Below are 15,761 nucleotides of genomic sequence, written 5' to 3'. Positions count from 1 at the left end.
TGCAAGTATTGCATTGCAACGAATGTTTATAACTTAACTTCAGTGTACAATGTTGTTAGCATCTATAGCAGTGGCATATATTCCCACACCAAAATGCTGAATATTCAAGTGAGGAGTTTTGTAGAGACTTCCACTTGTTGATTAAGTTCACAGTATGAACTCCCAACATCTGGTGCCAGTGCCTTTGAGAAACCACATCCTTTCATGGTAATGCATCTTATTTCACTAATTAAACAAAAAGGAGAAAAAAATATCGAAAGAATTCTAAATGCAGCATTGTCCAGTAAGCACTTGGTATCATAAAGGATAGTGTGGATTAGATTTATAAAACCCCAGGTAAACATTGCTTGCCTTTTTAGTTATACTGATTCAACCCCAGGCATGAGAAATGCATAGGCTCCTTCCCATATTCTACTAGGCATTCACAGAGTGCTGGTTCCACCTTAGGAGGGTATCCAGACAGTATGGGCTTCTTTCTGGGGCTTTCCTCTCACCGAAGATCTCACTGGTTTTGCCCTGTTGATGATAGGAACCATAATAAGAAGAGTCATGTCATCCATGAACCATAGTAAGTCATATCAATAAGGTCTAATGTTATACATTTGCTACCCCCTATATGATGTGGCATTCAGCCCTCCATTTGATGCAATATAAAAAAAACCAACTTGCTAAGCAGTGATCGCTTAGTTCAGTGTTAGAAACTAAAAGACTAGAGATGACCATTCAAACTAAAGAAGATTAGACCTCTGAACATAGCACAATCACTAGGAATCCAAGACCATATACTCTCTCAAGTATAATGCCGATGAAAAGTAAAACCGCGATTCAAGTGGAAATTTTAGTGCGTATAAAACTACATAATGTCCAACTACAATGGCAGATTTTTACCATCTTTCTTGTGGACAAACTGTAGCCATGGCTTGATCTTTCTGAATGCTTGATAATCTCTGCAAGAGTGGTCTAACTTCTTGTGATTTCCATTGAGATTTTTTCACCTCATCTTCATCATCACTACAATCTAATACCACACTAATGTTATCATCATCGCTGTTATTGTCGTCATCATCATTGACATTTTCATCAACTTCATCATAAAAATCGTCATTACTCACTACCTCATAATTTCCAGTCTCTCTTTCCATCAACTTTCCCAATTTCTCTTTCACAACCAATAAAGGATCTTTCTCAATAAGCTCTGAACCATTATATGCTTCTCTAAGGAAAACTGAATCTCGGCCTCCTTTCGAAGACACATAGAATTGGTCAGGATGCCTCAAAAGCATGGTATGAAGCTTGATCGAAAACTTATAATCTCTCTTAAAGTGTGTGAGATAATCTATCACTATCTTCTTCTCCAGTGTCAGAGACAGAATCTCATGTAAAACAGCACAAGCATGCTTCTCGGCACGACGTGAACATGCCTCTAAATTTGTTATATCCATATATGGAGACATATAAGACATGTCTTGAAACCTTTTGAGAACCTCTTTCTCCTTCCTCTTCAAAAGATAACCTTTTGGAAGCTTAACCATAGGTAGATTTGAAGATAATGTTTGGATTCTACGATTATATCGATTTTCTTCCTTATTTTTCGAGTTCCTTTGGTTTTTCTGACTCTTCTCATAGGTTGAAATAGCAAGAGCGGGATCCCATGATGCCAATTCTAGTGCAGTCCCTTCTTCAGTTTCAATCACATTGAAGAATTGAGGATATTTCAACACTAAATTTGTCTTGAAATCATCAGGAAGACCTAGATCTTTCCTTAAATGAGAAATCTTGTATAAAAGCAAGGTCTTATCTACAGACATCATCAACAGTTTCCTTATCTTCTCAACAAGAATACCTTCTTGTTCTTCTTTGAGCCGACTTTCTTCAAGAAACAGTCTTTCTGCTTCTTCAGAGAGACCAAAATAAATCTGTTGAGATCCTTCTTCAAACACTTGGAAAACCCTTGGATATTTCATGACAAGGGAGCTAAGTTTGTGCCTATCAGTAAACCCTAGTTTTCTCCTATGAGAGTAAAGATGTCTGAGTGGCATTACCTTACCTGGTTCTTTAACAAGAATGTCTTTGATTTTGCAAACAAGATTCACTTTCTTCTGATTTTGTATGAATTCGTCGAAAGAAGCTTCTTTCTTGCGTCGTAGTATAGCTCTAATGAAGAATACCTTCGTCATCTTCTGTGGATATCGAGCATCTCCTCCTTCTTCAACGGAGTCCCATTCTTTCATCTGTTTCTTCTGCTGGCAATGAAGATGATGGGGGAGAAGAAGAAAAAGAAACCGGTCAGTTTGATTCCAACTGAATGAGAGATGAAGTGCGCTGCTTTGTTTCCTTCGCAGGCAAATGTGTTTCACTGAAGAAGAAGAAGAAGCAGAAGAAGAAGAAGAAGAGAAAATGGTTACATTTCCGTAACCAGAAGAAGGAAGCTTCAGCGTCATAGGCGTAGCCATAGCCATGGCCACAGCCAGCAATCTTCTTCTTCTTCTTCTTCTTCTGCATCGAAGCAAAAGATGTAGTATCAAACAGAAGAAGAATTTCCTTCACAAAACTGAGCTCAATGTTTCTCTAAATTACATCCATAGCCCTCTCACCTCCTCTAGACTAGAAAGAAACCCATAGGATTTGTCCTAATGAGAAACCAATACAATCTGTGTCTTTGTCCTACTCTCCACTCTGATCTATTCCATCTCGGATTCTCGACCGATAGGATTTTTCTTAACTTCCTCCTGGTGAGAAAACCAATAGGATTCGTCTTGTGTTGCTCTCTGCTCTGCTCTATTCTATCTCTGAATCTCGACCACTAGGATTTGTCCTGACTTCCTCCTGGTGAGAAACCAATAGGATATGCCTTGTACTTCTCTCTGCTCTGCTCTATTCTATCTCAGAATCTCAACCAATAGAATTTGTCCTAAGTTGTTCATGACGGGAAACCAATAGAACATGTCTCTGTCTTGCTCTTTACTATGCTCTATACATATTGGACCATGAACACAGTGGCCCCTATACATAAAGGAGGGGACCCATTGGACCCAAATACATATAGGACCATTATGATAGGTCATACGCTCGCTAAACTATATGGTGTGGTAAAGGAAGCGGAGCTCAGCGATTATATGGAAACATTAAGTCTTCGAGCACTTGAGCAGGCTGGCTTTAGAGGAGCCTTCTCCACCATTGATCATATCTTCACACTTATGTGCTTAATTGACCAGATGAAGGCTCGTAAGAAGAAACTATATTGTTGCTTTGTGGACTTCCGCAAAGTCTTTGACACAGTTCTTAGGGAGAAGTTGTTTGATAAACTTAAGATCTTGAGATACCAAATGACATGATCTAGGCCATTTATGCCCTATATGAGCAAGTCTCTGGGTGCGTTGTCATGTGGCGCGTGACATACGTGCCAAACGTCGTGATGTGCGCGTCACAAGTGCGGACAAGCACCGGGCCTCTATCCGCTAGTGGTTATGGAGGATTGATGATGGGATCGTTCAAGATAACGGAACCGCGGAAGGACTAGCGCAAGCGAGAAGTATTAAAGATAAATTGATAGATAGATACAGGCAAGAATTCCTATTCCCGGTTTGAACCTTTGACTTCAAAATTGAGATAGAAGACACCTTACCAACGAGATAACTAGAACTTATTAATTATTATTGATTGCATACATTGTCCCCCTTTTCTTTCCCTTTCTCTCCTTCTTATATAGATGCCCACATGCATATGTGCATGTGAGGGTGTAGTACATGCATACAATGCATGAGATGCATGCAATGCATGCGATGCATGATTGCCATTTGGCGCTCATGCATCACATGTGATCCATGATGACCATGTACCTTATCTAAGCTCTCATGTACAAATAGTTTTGTATGAAATATAAACTGAACAAAATTAACTTTCAAATGAAACAACGTAGTCTAATGGTATGTCTATTGCCTCCTATCTTGGAGGTGTAAGGTTCAAAACCTTTACTTGCACCTCATTGTATGCGTTAGGCTTATTATATATATATATGTGTAATGATCACCTAAACACACATCACACGTGCACATTAACCATCACCCCTTCCATACATGTGCATATTGCACCTTCTCAATTTTCCTCGTTCCACGTGATTTTCATACCGTTGCCGAAAATCTTCATGACATCCACCCCCACCAAACCGCACGTCCTCTGGTACATGCCAAGAAGAGAATGTGAGATTTCGGTTACGGTGTGAGATTCCTCCACGTCCTCATTGACCTCGCTCACGTTTGTGGGTTTCGCCTTACTATCTTCATTGTTGAGATCATCAAATTCGGGACCCTCACCTTGTCTTTTCTTGAAAATCTTTAGTCTTTTTCCCGCAATCGGTATGGCCAGCCTTGATCCGTCTAACTCCACATATGCTCCGAACCATCTTCTTGCAAACTTTCTTGTCGTCTTATGTTGGTTGTCAAAGCTATTGTTGCAGACCAATACCCAACCTTCTTCTTCGATCTTCTTGGGGTGTTGACGATGTGTCTTCTCAAAACGAATCTAAAAACCGGGTGCTTCTTCTAATTAGCCAATCCTTTTCTTTGAGATGGGAGATAGAAATGTTGGCAATACAACCCCCTCTGTTTAGTTGAACATCCCACCATCTTGATGCATCTTTTCCTTCCTTCCTATGTGTTGTCTTTATAATCACTTCTTTCCTTTCTTCTTTACAAGTAATAACCATCCATTTTACCACAACCTCATCTTCTTCGATACCAACCTCAATGTTTGTTATACTTACATCATCATTATAATAATCCTTTGAGTTAACGACATCTTTGATCACCGAATCTTTTTTTACAAGATAAGCATCATATTCAGTATCATCTACCCTAAAATTATCCTTCCCAAACACACTCACAACACCAACATTATCGTTATACATATCCCAAACCATCATAACATTTTCTAGATTATCCTCAATATTATCAACCTTAATCCCATCCTTCCCACACATGCTCACAACATCAACATCATCATTATACACATCCCAGATAACATTTCCTAGATTTTCCTTGCTTATACCCGTGTGATCATTATGTAACCCCACATCCACATGGACATATTTTTGCAGAACATCCTCATAATCACAAGTACCTATTCTATTTTCATAACGGATATCCTCATGAATGTCACCATTTGATCTAGCGAAACTCTTATAAAATCTATCACGAAGAAAAACCAAGGCAACCTAAAACACATGATTTCTCTTCGTCACTCTCACCCTCATCATTACCCCTATCATAACCATATCCACAAAAAGTGCACACTAGCTTTCTATCATCATAACCCTCATTCTTCTCATGGCACTCACTCTCACCATCAATAATGCATTCTCCCTTACTATCATCAAGCCCTAAATCGTGTGTTTCATTTCTATCATCACCGTCATCACATTTAAATGTGAAGTTTTCGTCTTTTTCTAACTCCTTCTCTTGTTTGTGGCACTTATTAAACCTATCATACTTGTCATCAAAATTTAAACCATGAGAGTTTCAATCCCAACCTTTCTCACCATCATGGCTTCCATCGAGTGCTTTTTCATTAGCACAACCATGAAGAGCTCGACATTGATTTCTCCTCTTGTGTTTATAGTAATCTTTGTCACGATCATAACTTTGTAGATCTCGAGCACTCTTTGTGAGTTTGTAATGATCTTTGTCTTTGTCATAATCGTGTAGATCTTGATCTTTCTCTTCAAGCCCACGTTGTTGCGTTGCTACGCGCGTGCGTGGAGAAGGGCGGGACCACAGGGGTCTTGGACTAAGGAGTAGAGGAGAAGGAATCGGACATGGAATGGAAGCTTTGCTCAAGAAGAAGAAGAATGAACAAGAGATTAGATCGAACAAGAGGAAGATGGAGACAAGATGATCAACAAGATATATTAAAACGAAATGAACGATTACAAAATGGTGGCTGCATAGGCCGCACCAAACGACTACTCGAAACCCTAATCGACGAAGAGGAAGATAAAGATAAAGAAACCCTTACCCTAACCCTAACGCTCGACCTATGTGGTATACCTCGCACACTCAAAAATAGGCAACCCCCACAATGGTGCGTTCCCTCTCCTTTTATAGCACAAGGAGGGAACACCGTTTACAAAAGTGAGACTAAAATATCCCCTTTCATTCAAAGGGGATATTTGCCTTGATTTGGGGAGGGTGAGATTGATGGCCCCTTAACTCCCACCTCCACACAAACAACTAGGTACCTATGTACCGCATAGTACCTCTCTCTCTCTCTCTCTCGCGCGCGTGGATGTGCGCACAAGACCACATCACCTTTATACCTTAGGGATCCTATGGGGCATTTCTAGCACCATACACTTTACCCTTATTACTATTACAAATACATTATGTACGTGTGCAACGTTGCACATCGCTCTTTGGCTCTCGTTGCTCGGGTTTCCGCTTGTGGACGAAAATCTTCACGACAACGTTTGTCAGGAACAGTACTGAGACAGAGAAGGAATTAGTACTAAACGAAGGATTAGTACTATGAGAGGTGTAGAACTTCTTCAAGAGAAGGAAGAAGTGAGCGAGATGGAGAGAAAGAGAGAGAGAGAGAGAGAGTGAGTGATGATACGAAAGATATGTATTATATGAAGAGAATATACAATGGTGGCTAAAAGGCTTAAGACTGGCGTTGAACCAATTTGGTTCAACATAATGCCTAGTGCCCTCTTTTATAATGTTTTCAGGAGTAATCCTGAAGCTTCTAGAATGTCCAGAGAAATCTGGAATATACACTAATTTCCTATAATAAAATGTAAATGAAAATAATATCTTACGTATTACAATAGATGATCTAATGGTCAAGAGCTCGACCCATATAACCTAAGGTCATGGGTTCGAGTCTTGCCATATCATGACAACGTTCTTTGTCTGATGTCTCTTCACGATTGCATCCCCGAGTATCTTGGTCTTTCCCCTTGAGCCCATGTTCTTCATCACATGTCTCTTCACGACTGCATCCTTGAGTATCTTGGTCTTTCCCCTCGAATGTATGTTCTTCGTTCCATGTCTCTTCGTGATCACATCCTTCTTCAGTGCATATCTCTCTTCTCTTGTGTTTGCAATGATCTTCATGATGACAATCATAATCTCTCCTTTGTCACATGTTTCTCCTTTGTCGAGTTTGCAATGATCCTCGTAACGACCATAGGCATGTCAATCTCGATCTCTCTCTTCGAAACCTTCTTCTTCATTGAATGCCTCTTCACGATCACTATGAACATATCCATGTCTCTTGTCAATCCCATGTTCTTCGTTGAATGTCTCTTCATGACAGTAATCATGAATATCTCGATCATCTTCATCTTCATCATTGTTGAGAAGCCCATGAAAAGGTTGAGGTCCGAATCTGGACGTCATAACTGCTTCATACCAATCCGGAACTTCTTGATATAATCTTTCGGCTTGCCTTGCCAACTTGAGATAATCCATCGCTCTATCCTTATCATCATGCAACATCATTTCAATGGCCTTCCTTATAAATGGAATGATTATCAGTCTCAGCCCACCTTCTCTTCTTATAGACTCTTCTAAGTCATAAGCATCCAACCATCATTCGTGATGCCCCCATTACCACCTTGTGTTGTTCACGTCGGGTTCAACAAATAGATGTCGTGTGGCGCGTGACACACGTGCCAAACGTCGTGATGTGCGCGTCACAAGCGCGGACAAGCACCGGGCCTCTATCCGCTAGTGGTTATGGAGGATTGATGATGGGATCGTTCAAGATAACGGAACCGCGGAAGGACTAGCGCAAGCAACGAAATGGCGGAAGGACTAGCGTAAGCGAGAAGTATTAAAGATAAATTGATAGATATATACAGGCAAGAATTCCTATTCCCGGTTTGAACCTTTGACTTCGAAATTGAGATAGAAGACACCTTGCCAAAGAGATAACTAGAACTTATTAATTATTATTGATTGCATACATTGTCCCCCTTTTCTTTCCCTTTCTCTCCTTCTTATATAGATGCCCCCATGCATATGTGCATGTGAGGGTGTAGTACATGCATACAATGCATGAGATGCATGCGATGCATGATTGCCATTTGGCGCTCATGCATCACATGTGATGCATGATGACCATGTACCTTATCTAAGATCTTATGTACAAATAGTTTTGTGTGAAATATACAATGAACAAAATTAACTTTCAAATGAAACAAAGTAGTCTAATGGTATGTTTATTGCCTCCTATCTTGGAGGTGTAAGGTTCAAAACCTTTACTTGCACCTCATTGTATGCACTAGGCTTATTATATATATATGTGTGTGTGTAATGATCACCTAAACACACATCACACGTGCACATTAACCATCACCCCTTCCATACATGTGCATATTGCACCTTCTCAATTTTCCTTGCTCCACGTGATTTTCACACCGTTGCCGAAAATCTTCTCGATAGCGTAAGATGCTCAGGTGGTCTATCCGATTGTTTCACTAGCACCATTGGTGTAAAACTGGGTTGCTCCCTATCACCGACACTTTTTGGGATCTACATTGATGAGATCACTTATTTTATTGCTCGTAAGGGAGGCAAGGGAGTAGCTATTGGGGATACACAAGTTAGTCTCTTACTCTACGCAGACGACATTGTCTTGCTCTCAGAGTCGGAACACAACCTACAAAATCATCTGAATGCCCTAGATGATTTTTGTACACAACGAGGATTGGTAGTGAATCTAGCGAAAACTAAAGTCCTTATCTTTCATACATCGTCCCGAGTTAGGAGTAAATGTCACCTAATCCTCTCTCATAAACTAGTTGAGGTAGTTGGATCATATGTATACTTGGGAGTCACTTTTAGTGCTCGCTCAGGTAAATTCTTGATGAACCAGGCAACCAAAGATAGGCTAACGAGAGGGTATGCATCCCTCTCACTCTTAGAGAGACAATGCCACCATACATACTTTCAAGAGCCACGGACTAAGGGATGGCTCTTCGACTCATTAGTTACCCCTTCCATCATGTATGCATCAATAGTATGGGCTCCAGTCTACCATCTTTCATGTGGACGCAATTCGAGAGACCTTTGGTGACGATGTTATCACGTCAACTCCGAAGCAAATCGACAGTATCACATGACATTATTAGAGCAGAGTTCAGTCTGCCCCCGATGTTCATAGAAGCATTGTTTCAAGTGGTAGTTTTTATTCATCAAATACATAGCCAACCACACGATAGGATATCTCGTCGAGCCTTTGAGGCATCTCGATCCCTACATGCATCTGGAGACACTACCTCTTGGTATAGCACTGTGGTGAGTTGGTTACTTGCAAACGGCATAGACATTAATAACCTACCCCCCCTTAAGTACAACCATGGGACTGACCAAACTCTAATATCTCATGAAGACCGTAATAAAGTGATACACCAAGAAATATGGAAAATTTACACTCGATATAAATGGACCACCCCACGAGAGCCACTCCCATCTAAAATGTTGTACTATAAGGAACACTTCTTGCACTTCTCTCAGTTAGGTTTTATTACACGACCAAGATATCTAGATACATTCTTATCAAATGCACTAAGGGGGGCCATTGGACAACTTAGGATATCATCTCACCAACTTGAGATTGAGAATGGTCGGGCTAATGGAGTCCCTAGGGAGGAAAGGCTATGTAGGTTGTGCCACATAGAGATAGAGGATGAGTATCACTTCACATGCAAGTGCCCAACTTATGCCGAGATACAAGTGGAATACCAAGACATATTAGGACCCTCTCCCACCCTCTCCAAACTATTAGATACCCCGGATGTAAAGAGACTAGGTTGTAACTAGTGTAATTTTTCAGGAACAAGGGGAGACGATGAATGTGGATACAATTACACCACTCGGCCTCTCTCTTGAGGAAGTCGAAACGCAAAGAACAACCAAACGCCCTCGGATGTTGGGCTTCAAAACAAGTCGACACGGAGTAGAAAGGATTAAGAAGATCAGGGAACATGAGCTACATCGACTAGAAGCTATGGTTGGGGTACCTTTTACATTGGGGCCACGTGCCACATCCACATCGAAACCCTTTGACCTCCCGCTTCTCTTCGAGAGACTTGGATGGAAATGAAATTAGGCCTAATATAACATCATTTTCACTGTAGAACATGTTTGTTATTTTATTTTACTAGAACTGGTTAGCTTAAAACTCTATTTTTATTTTTATTTTTTACTTTCGATTAATGGGTAAATATCCCATTTTTTGTTGTAAACCATTTGTCTCATGGGCCAATTTTGGCCTTAGAAGACGTTAATATATCTTTCTTTCTTTCTATTCTATCTCAGAATCTCGACCAATAGGATTTGTCCTAAGTTGTTCCTGATGGGAAACCAATAGATCTGTCTTTGTCCTGCTCATTGCTATGCTCTATTCTATCTCAGAATCTCAACCAATAGGATTTGTCCTAAGTTGCTCATGATGGGAAACCAATAGGATCTGTCTTTGTCCTGCTCTCTGGTCTGGTCTACTCTATTTTGTCTTGGGTTTTTGACCAATAGGATTTGTCTTGTCTTGCTCCTTATGAGAAACCAATAGGACATGTCTTTGTCCTGCGGTCTGCTCTGATCTATTCTATCTCGGATTCTCGATCATCTTCGTCTCCAGAGAACATGCAAAGCGAATGAATTGCACACGCACAAATTTGTGATTTGCTCTCCTGTAACCGTATCATCCCGTTTTCGGGGTTCTGTTGTTTCCTTCTCTGAGCTTGAAATAGAGCGCCCATGACCCAAGGGGGTCCTCTAAACTTGTGACTTCTCCGGACCGCCCGATGCCAAACCATCCCATTTGTGTTTTGGAAACCCCCATAATCATCATGGATTGTCGAGGCAAATAATCCTCGTAATTTTCAAAAAATTCAATTTGAAAAACAAGGTGTTGGGAACGAAGAAATCATAAAGGATTTTTGAAAGTAACATAATGTAACATATTCTCGGGAAGTGATGCCCCTCGCATGTCTCATCATTGCAATGAATCTCAGATTGTCTTCTTGACATCTAAAATATCGTGTTATCGTCTTTGCTCCACAATTTCCTCTCGTGGTGGGTAACTCCCTTCATTTCCTTGCCTTCGGTTCATCGTCAGGGGCATGACATAATGGAAGCCAACGATTCTCTTTCCATAATAATAATAATAATAATCTCTTACCGTGATTGTCACGAAAAAAGAAAATGTGTTTGTCTATTCTTACCGTCACAAAGTTCCTCTCTTATTGGTGTGGTTTTGTGCTACATGTCTACAGTACATTAAGTTTTATATAGATATTGTGGTGTGCATGTATCTTATGTACATTTCACAATATCATCATGCAATAATAATAATATAAGTCTATTTAATGACAATAGGTGGCATCAGTTAGGGAACTGATACATGGGAAATGGCTATAACAAAGAAATTGTGTTTTGAGTCATTGAAAAGTCATTGCCACGAGATTACTTTTGGAAATGGCTATCACAAAGAATTTTTTGGGGGTCATTGAAAAGGCATTGCCACGAGATTACTTTTACTTTACTGATGCACATGTGTCACATATTGAAGACTTGAATTTCTTAGAAGTTATATTATTAGTGCTAGACATGGGGAGAATTTTGTTCGTCAACAGTAAACACAAGTAAAATGCGTAAGGCCTCCCCTTCAATCTTGTCCTCAGTCATTCATATCATGACATGCAAGCATGTAAAGTTACTAACCATACCCCCAAATGGTGTGTGTGGACCCATTAGAACCAAATTCAGTCTAAAGTAACCAAAACAAAGCAAGAACGACTTGACGTGTGACAAAAGAAACATGGTCAAGTGTATGTGGAACCCAAGGAGGTATTATGAAGTTAATTTAAGAACAAATGGTTTCATTCTAAGCTTAATTGCAAGTCTTTCTCAGGCAAAAAACTAACGGTGTGATTCTAAGCCTCAAGTGATGAGTTATTGTGGGCAAAAGGATACATCTTCATGATATGCCGCATTGTTATTGAATTCACAAGGCAACACAAGAACCATTTAAAACACGACATGCCCTTAGGAATAAACAATGTCTTTCTTTTATCAATTATTGGTTGAACACAATCCACTTATCATTGAAATGGAGCTTTATGTATGTAGAGGATGTTACAAAATCATAAGGCGACAATGTTCATGATTTTTTCTTGATGTTTTTCACAATATTAATCCAAAGGATTCCTTAAGACGTAATCCAAGACATGGAATGTTATACACCAAAGGAATGCTTATAAGATGTTGAGAGAAGACATGGGATATATAAGAAAAAGTTGAGGGAAGACATTGGCTACATATAGCTAGCTATAGACGTGGTGGTAAGATCAAACATTAGAACATGAATCTAGGGACTAATGTCGGCACCAAGGAAGATGTTTATAGGGTCGGGGTCACAGGACGAAGATCGGGATATTTCTGGGGTAGAAGCTCGGGATGCGACAAGATCAAAGAATGTGAGACATGTCGGTGGATAACATTGAGCATATATATATATATATATACATACATACATACATACATACATACATACATACATACATATATATATATAGGCTTTGTGAGATGGGTGGTATTTTGCAATCCAACAACATTATGATTCAAATGCCACACCTTATGTTAGATGGAAAGTAATGTGATGAGGATCCAATGGGTAGGATGGATTGATATATACATACACACTTGGGGTTCATTACATGCTGCCAAGGGCAATGAGAATGACAATGGTGGTGAGGATGAGAGGAGGGAAGGTGTAGGAGGTGGTCATTTGGACCATGATCGGGATGCAAAACCAAGTTTCGGTATGAGATACCCGAGGCGCAATGACCAATAGGAAGAGCGCGGTCCCTAGTACCATGGCACTTACTAGAACCATCACCACAAGCTTTCCATCATCCATGCTAAGTCTCTAAATCTAAACCTTAGTCCCTAAAATTAGTAGTGATAGAGGTGAGACAACCTCCCGGTGATGGCGGTATATTATCGATGATCCGGAAGGGGAAGTATATAGGACCTTAATCAGAAAGAAGGCATTTTACATTATAAGAAAACTCTCCTCTGATGGGTCAAGAAAGGGGTAATAATCATGACACTAAAGAAAGAGCATATCCAGATCTAAGTATATGGACTATGTTTACAAGTGGGCATCTATCATTAAAATATGAGCACATCTGTAACTAATCATGCAGAAACTATTCACAAGTGGGCATCTATCATTAAACATATGAGCATGTATGGATGTGTTTATGTATAAATGGAAGAGCGGGATAGAAAGATTTGAACCCATGTCGATGAGGAGGATAATGAGAATGGTATGCTTCATTGACCCAGATTTAGCTCTACGCTTGACCGAGCTTGGGATCTAGACTCTACTATATATATATACATATATATACATATATATATATACATATATGTTTCAATTGACCTTTTAAGTATATGCTACTACTTTAGAAAAGAGAGGTGGAGACGTGTGGTCCATATAAATTATTGGACAAACTGACAAACTCTATTTGACCCCAACCTTCCGATATATTGTGTGCATTATGTATATACATATATATATCAACCATTTGAGGACTCATGTGTTGCTATAGGATCGACAAAATATTGACTTACACAAATGTGTAAGTGTGTGTAGGGATTGGTTTAATCTCTCTAGATATGATATGCTAGAGCTAACTTTGTGAAAGGGATGTGCATTCTCAATAAGGTTGGGAAGTCAAGCATGGCTTATCTGAATAATATGCTAGAGAGAGAGGTTTATTGTTGTCCGAGGACCATGTCAAGTTAACATGATTTATCGATATTTTGAGAGAAAGAGATTCATTTGACCCATTGTCATGTGAACTCAAGTATGTAAAGAACTTGGATAAGTTTTGTCCAAAACGGTGTTACAACACAAGGAGAGATGATTCCACGCAAATATAGATAGATTAATAAGGAAGATTAATAGGTGAAAACATCAAACTTCATTTACCTGGTGAGGACAATTTTATATATTGTGTTCTCAATGTGCTCAAATGAGATCAATCATGATGAGAGAGGGAGGGAGGGAGGGAAGGAGAGATTTTTGGTATATAAGTTGACATTTGAATATTTTATTAATATAATGCACACATAATATTCCTCGAAACTATCGTATATAATATTTAAAACAAATAAATGTTCATCGTACATTTTTTCTAATAAGCGTATTCACACATAAAGTTTGGTTGGGTTTGACTTCTCTAGGTGTCTATTGAAGCTTAATCGTTTTGTACAACCATAGACTCAGTTAACTTGCTTTTCTTGCATTTGCCTCAAGCTTCGTGAATCAAATGGGTGTAGATGAAATGTTGAATATAACTAGGGTCTATTGAACATATTTGGTTATCAATCCAAATAAGTTGGGGATTTGTGTTTTTTGCTACAATCCTCTCCCAAAGATAGTGGTAATGGATTGTAGCATTACCACTATATTTGGGAGAGGATTGTCGAAAAAAAGATGAATCCCCAACTTATTTGGTGCTTATTGGAAATGGTTGTGAGCCATGCAAATTCCTAAAAAAGTTATATGACAGTTTAGATGGTTGTTGGTACAATATGGGATTCCTGTGAAGTCATAGATGTTGGGGCATCGCCGTGATTTAAAATGTGATAGTTGTGGTTTTCACATTTAATCGGTGCACCATGTCTTATGAATATGTCCTTTTGCTAGAGCAGTTTGGAAAAGAATGTTGAGAATGTTGTATTATGTTTATGGTAAACAAATATATACATGGTGTTTTGTGAGATGGGGAAGGCTTGCTGAAGAAAAACTGAATTATGAAAAGGAGTGTGTTGATTTTCTTCTTCTCTGTGATGGAAGGCAAGTATTGGATGTCTCTTATGCTACAACAATCGGTTGTTTAGTAGAGGACAAGGTTTGGTCTACGATATCTTCTTTAGTAATTTAGGTATTGTGGAAGGCAAGATGTAAATGTTTAATTCAAAAAGTCAAATAGAATGCGGTTGAGTTAGTCAAGGATATATGGTTGATGCTTCTACATACTCTAAGAGGTCAATATGAGGCATTAACTAGTGAGCCTAATGTTGTGTTTCGTAAACACCAACATTTTTTAGAAATGTGGACAAAGGCCAATTGAACCTCTTGCTTCATAAGATATACAACAATTAATGCTTTCTTCGACATTGTACTGCAAAAACTCTTCTAAAGCAATTTAGATGTACTTCACATAGCTAATGGCAAGTCAAATTATATTCAAGGTGACGAAGTTGCTAATAACCTACATGTAGTAGGGGTTGTAGAAGGCAGGTTTCAAATTTTGTTTGTAACTTCAAGTTGCAATCTAGCAAGGTTATAATAAGCTTGCATTTAACTATTCTAGACATACAGTAATATCAAAACATAATGGCATTTACAACAAAATTTCATAGATGTTAGTTGTCCAATGGGAAACTTGTAAATTAAGAATGTAATTCTATAGAATTATAGTATATAAATGTAAGGACAGAGGTTATAGATTGAGGAACTAGAAAAGGGACCCTTTTTAGGTAAAAATAGAAGTCGGCATTTTCAAATACTGGTATGTAGCACTTTTAAAGAGAGAATAAATTAGGGCAAGGTTGTTTCGGAATTAATAGTAAAACATATCCAAATTATGGCAAGCCTACACCCTTTGTATATAAACTTGTGTTCTATGAACCATAGCTACACTGGAGACATGTTGCATTTGGTTGTAAGTAGGAAAACTA

General features: G+C 39.1%; 1 protein-coding gene across 1 annotated transcript; it reads right to left on the bottom strand.

Annotated features, from left to right (window-relative positions):
• Positions 1-259: 259 nt before the first annotated feature.
• LOC147851046 (protein WHAT'S THIS FACTOR 1, chloroplastic-like) lies at positions 260-2,497 on the bottom strand. Its single transcript, XM_087335494.1, has 2 exons — positions 881-2,497; positions 260-508 (listed from the first exon to the last, which is right to left on the bottom strand). Exon 1 carries the CDS (start codon positions 2,457-2,459, stop codon positions 885-887), a length of 1,575 nt encoding a protein of 524 aa, XP_087191620.1. The 5' UTR covers positions 2,460-2,497; the 3' UTR covers positions 260-508; positions 881-884.
• Between the last annotated feature and the right edge of the window lie 13,264 nt (positions 2,498-15,761).

Source organism: Azolla caroliniana, unplaced genomic scaffold, assembly GCF_043228905.1.
Source record: "Azolla caroliniana isolate FFs.n. ecotype wild unplaced genomic scaffold, voAzoCaro1.0.p SCAF_20, whole genome shotgun sequence".
Lineage (NCBI taxonomy): Eukaryota > Viridiplantae > Streptophyta > Polypodiopsida > Salviniales > Salviniaceae > Azolla > Azolla caroliniana.
The sequence above is the reverse complement of the archived record's forward strand: the minus strand, read 5'-3'. Positions and strand labels throughout refer to the sequence as shown.

Excerpts from the sequence above, each read along its gene's own strand:
- LOC147851046 (XM_087335494.1), bottom strand. The coding sequence starts at position 2,459 with ATGGCTATGGCTACGCCTATGACGCTGAAGCTTCCTTCTTCTGGTTAC.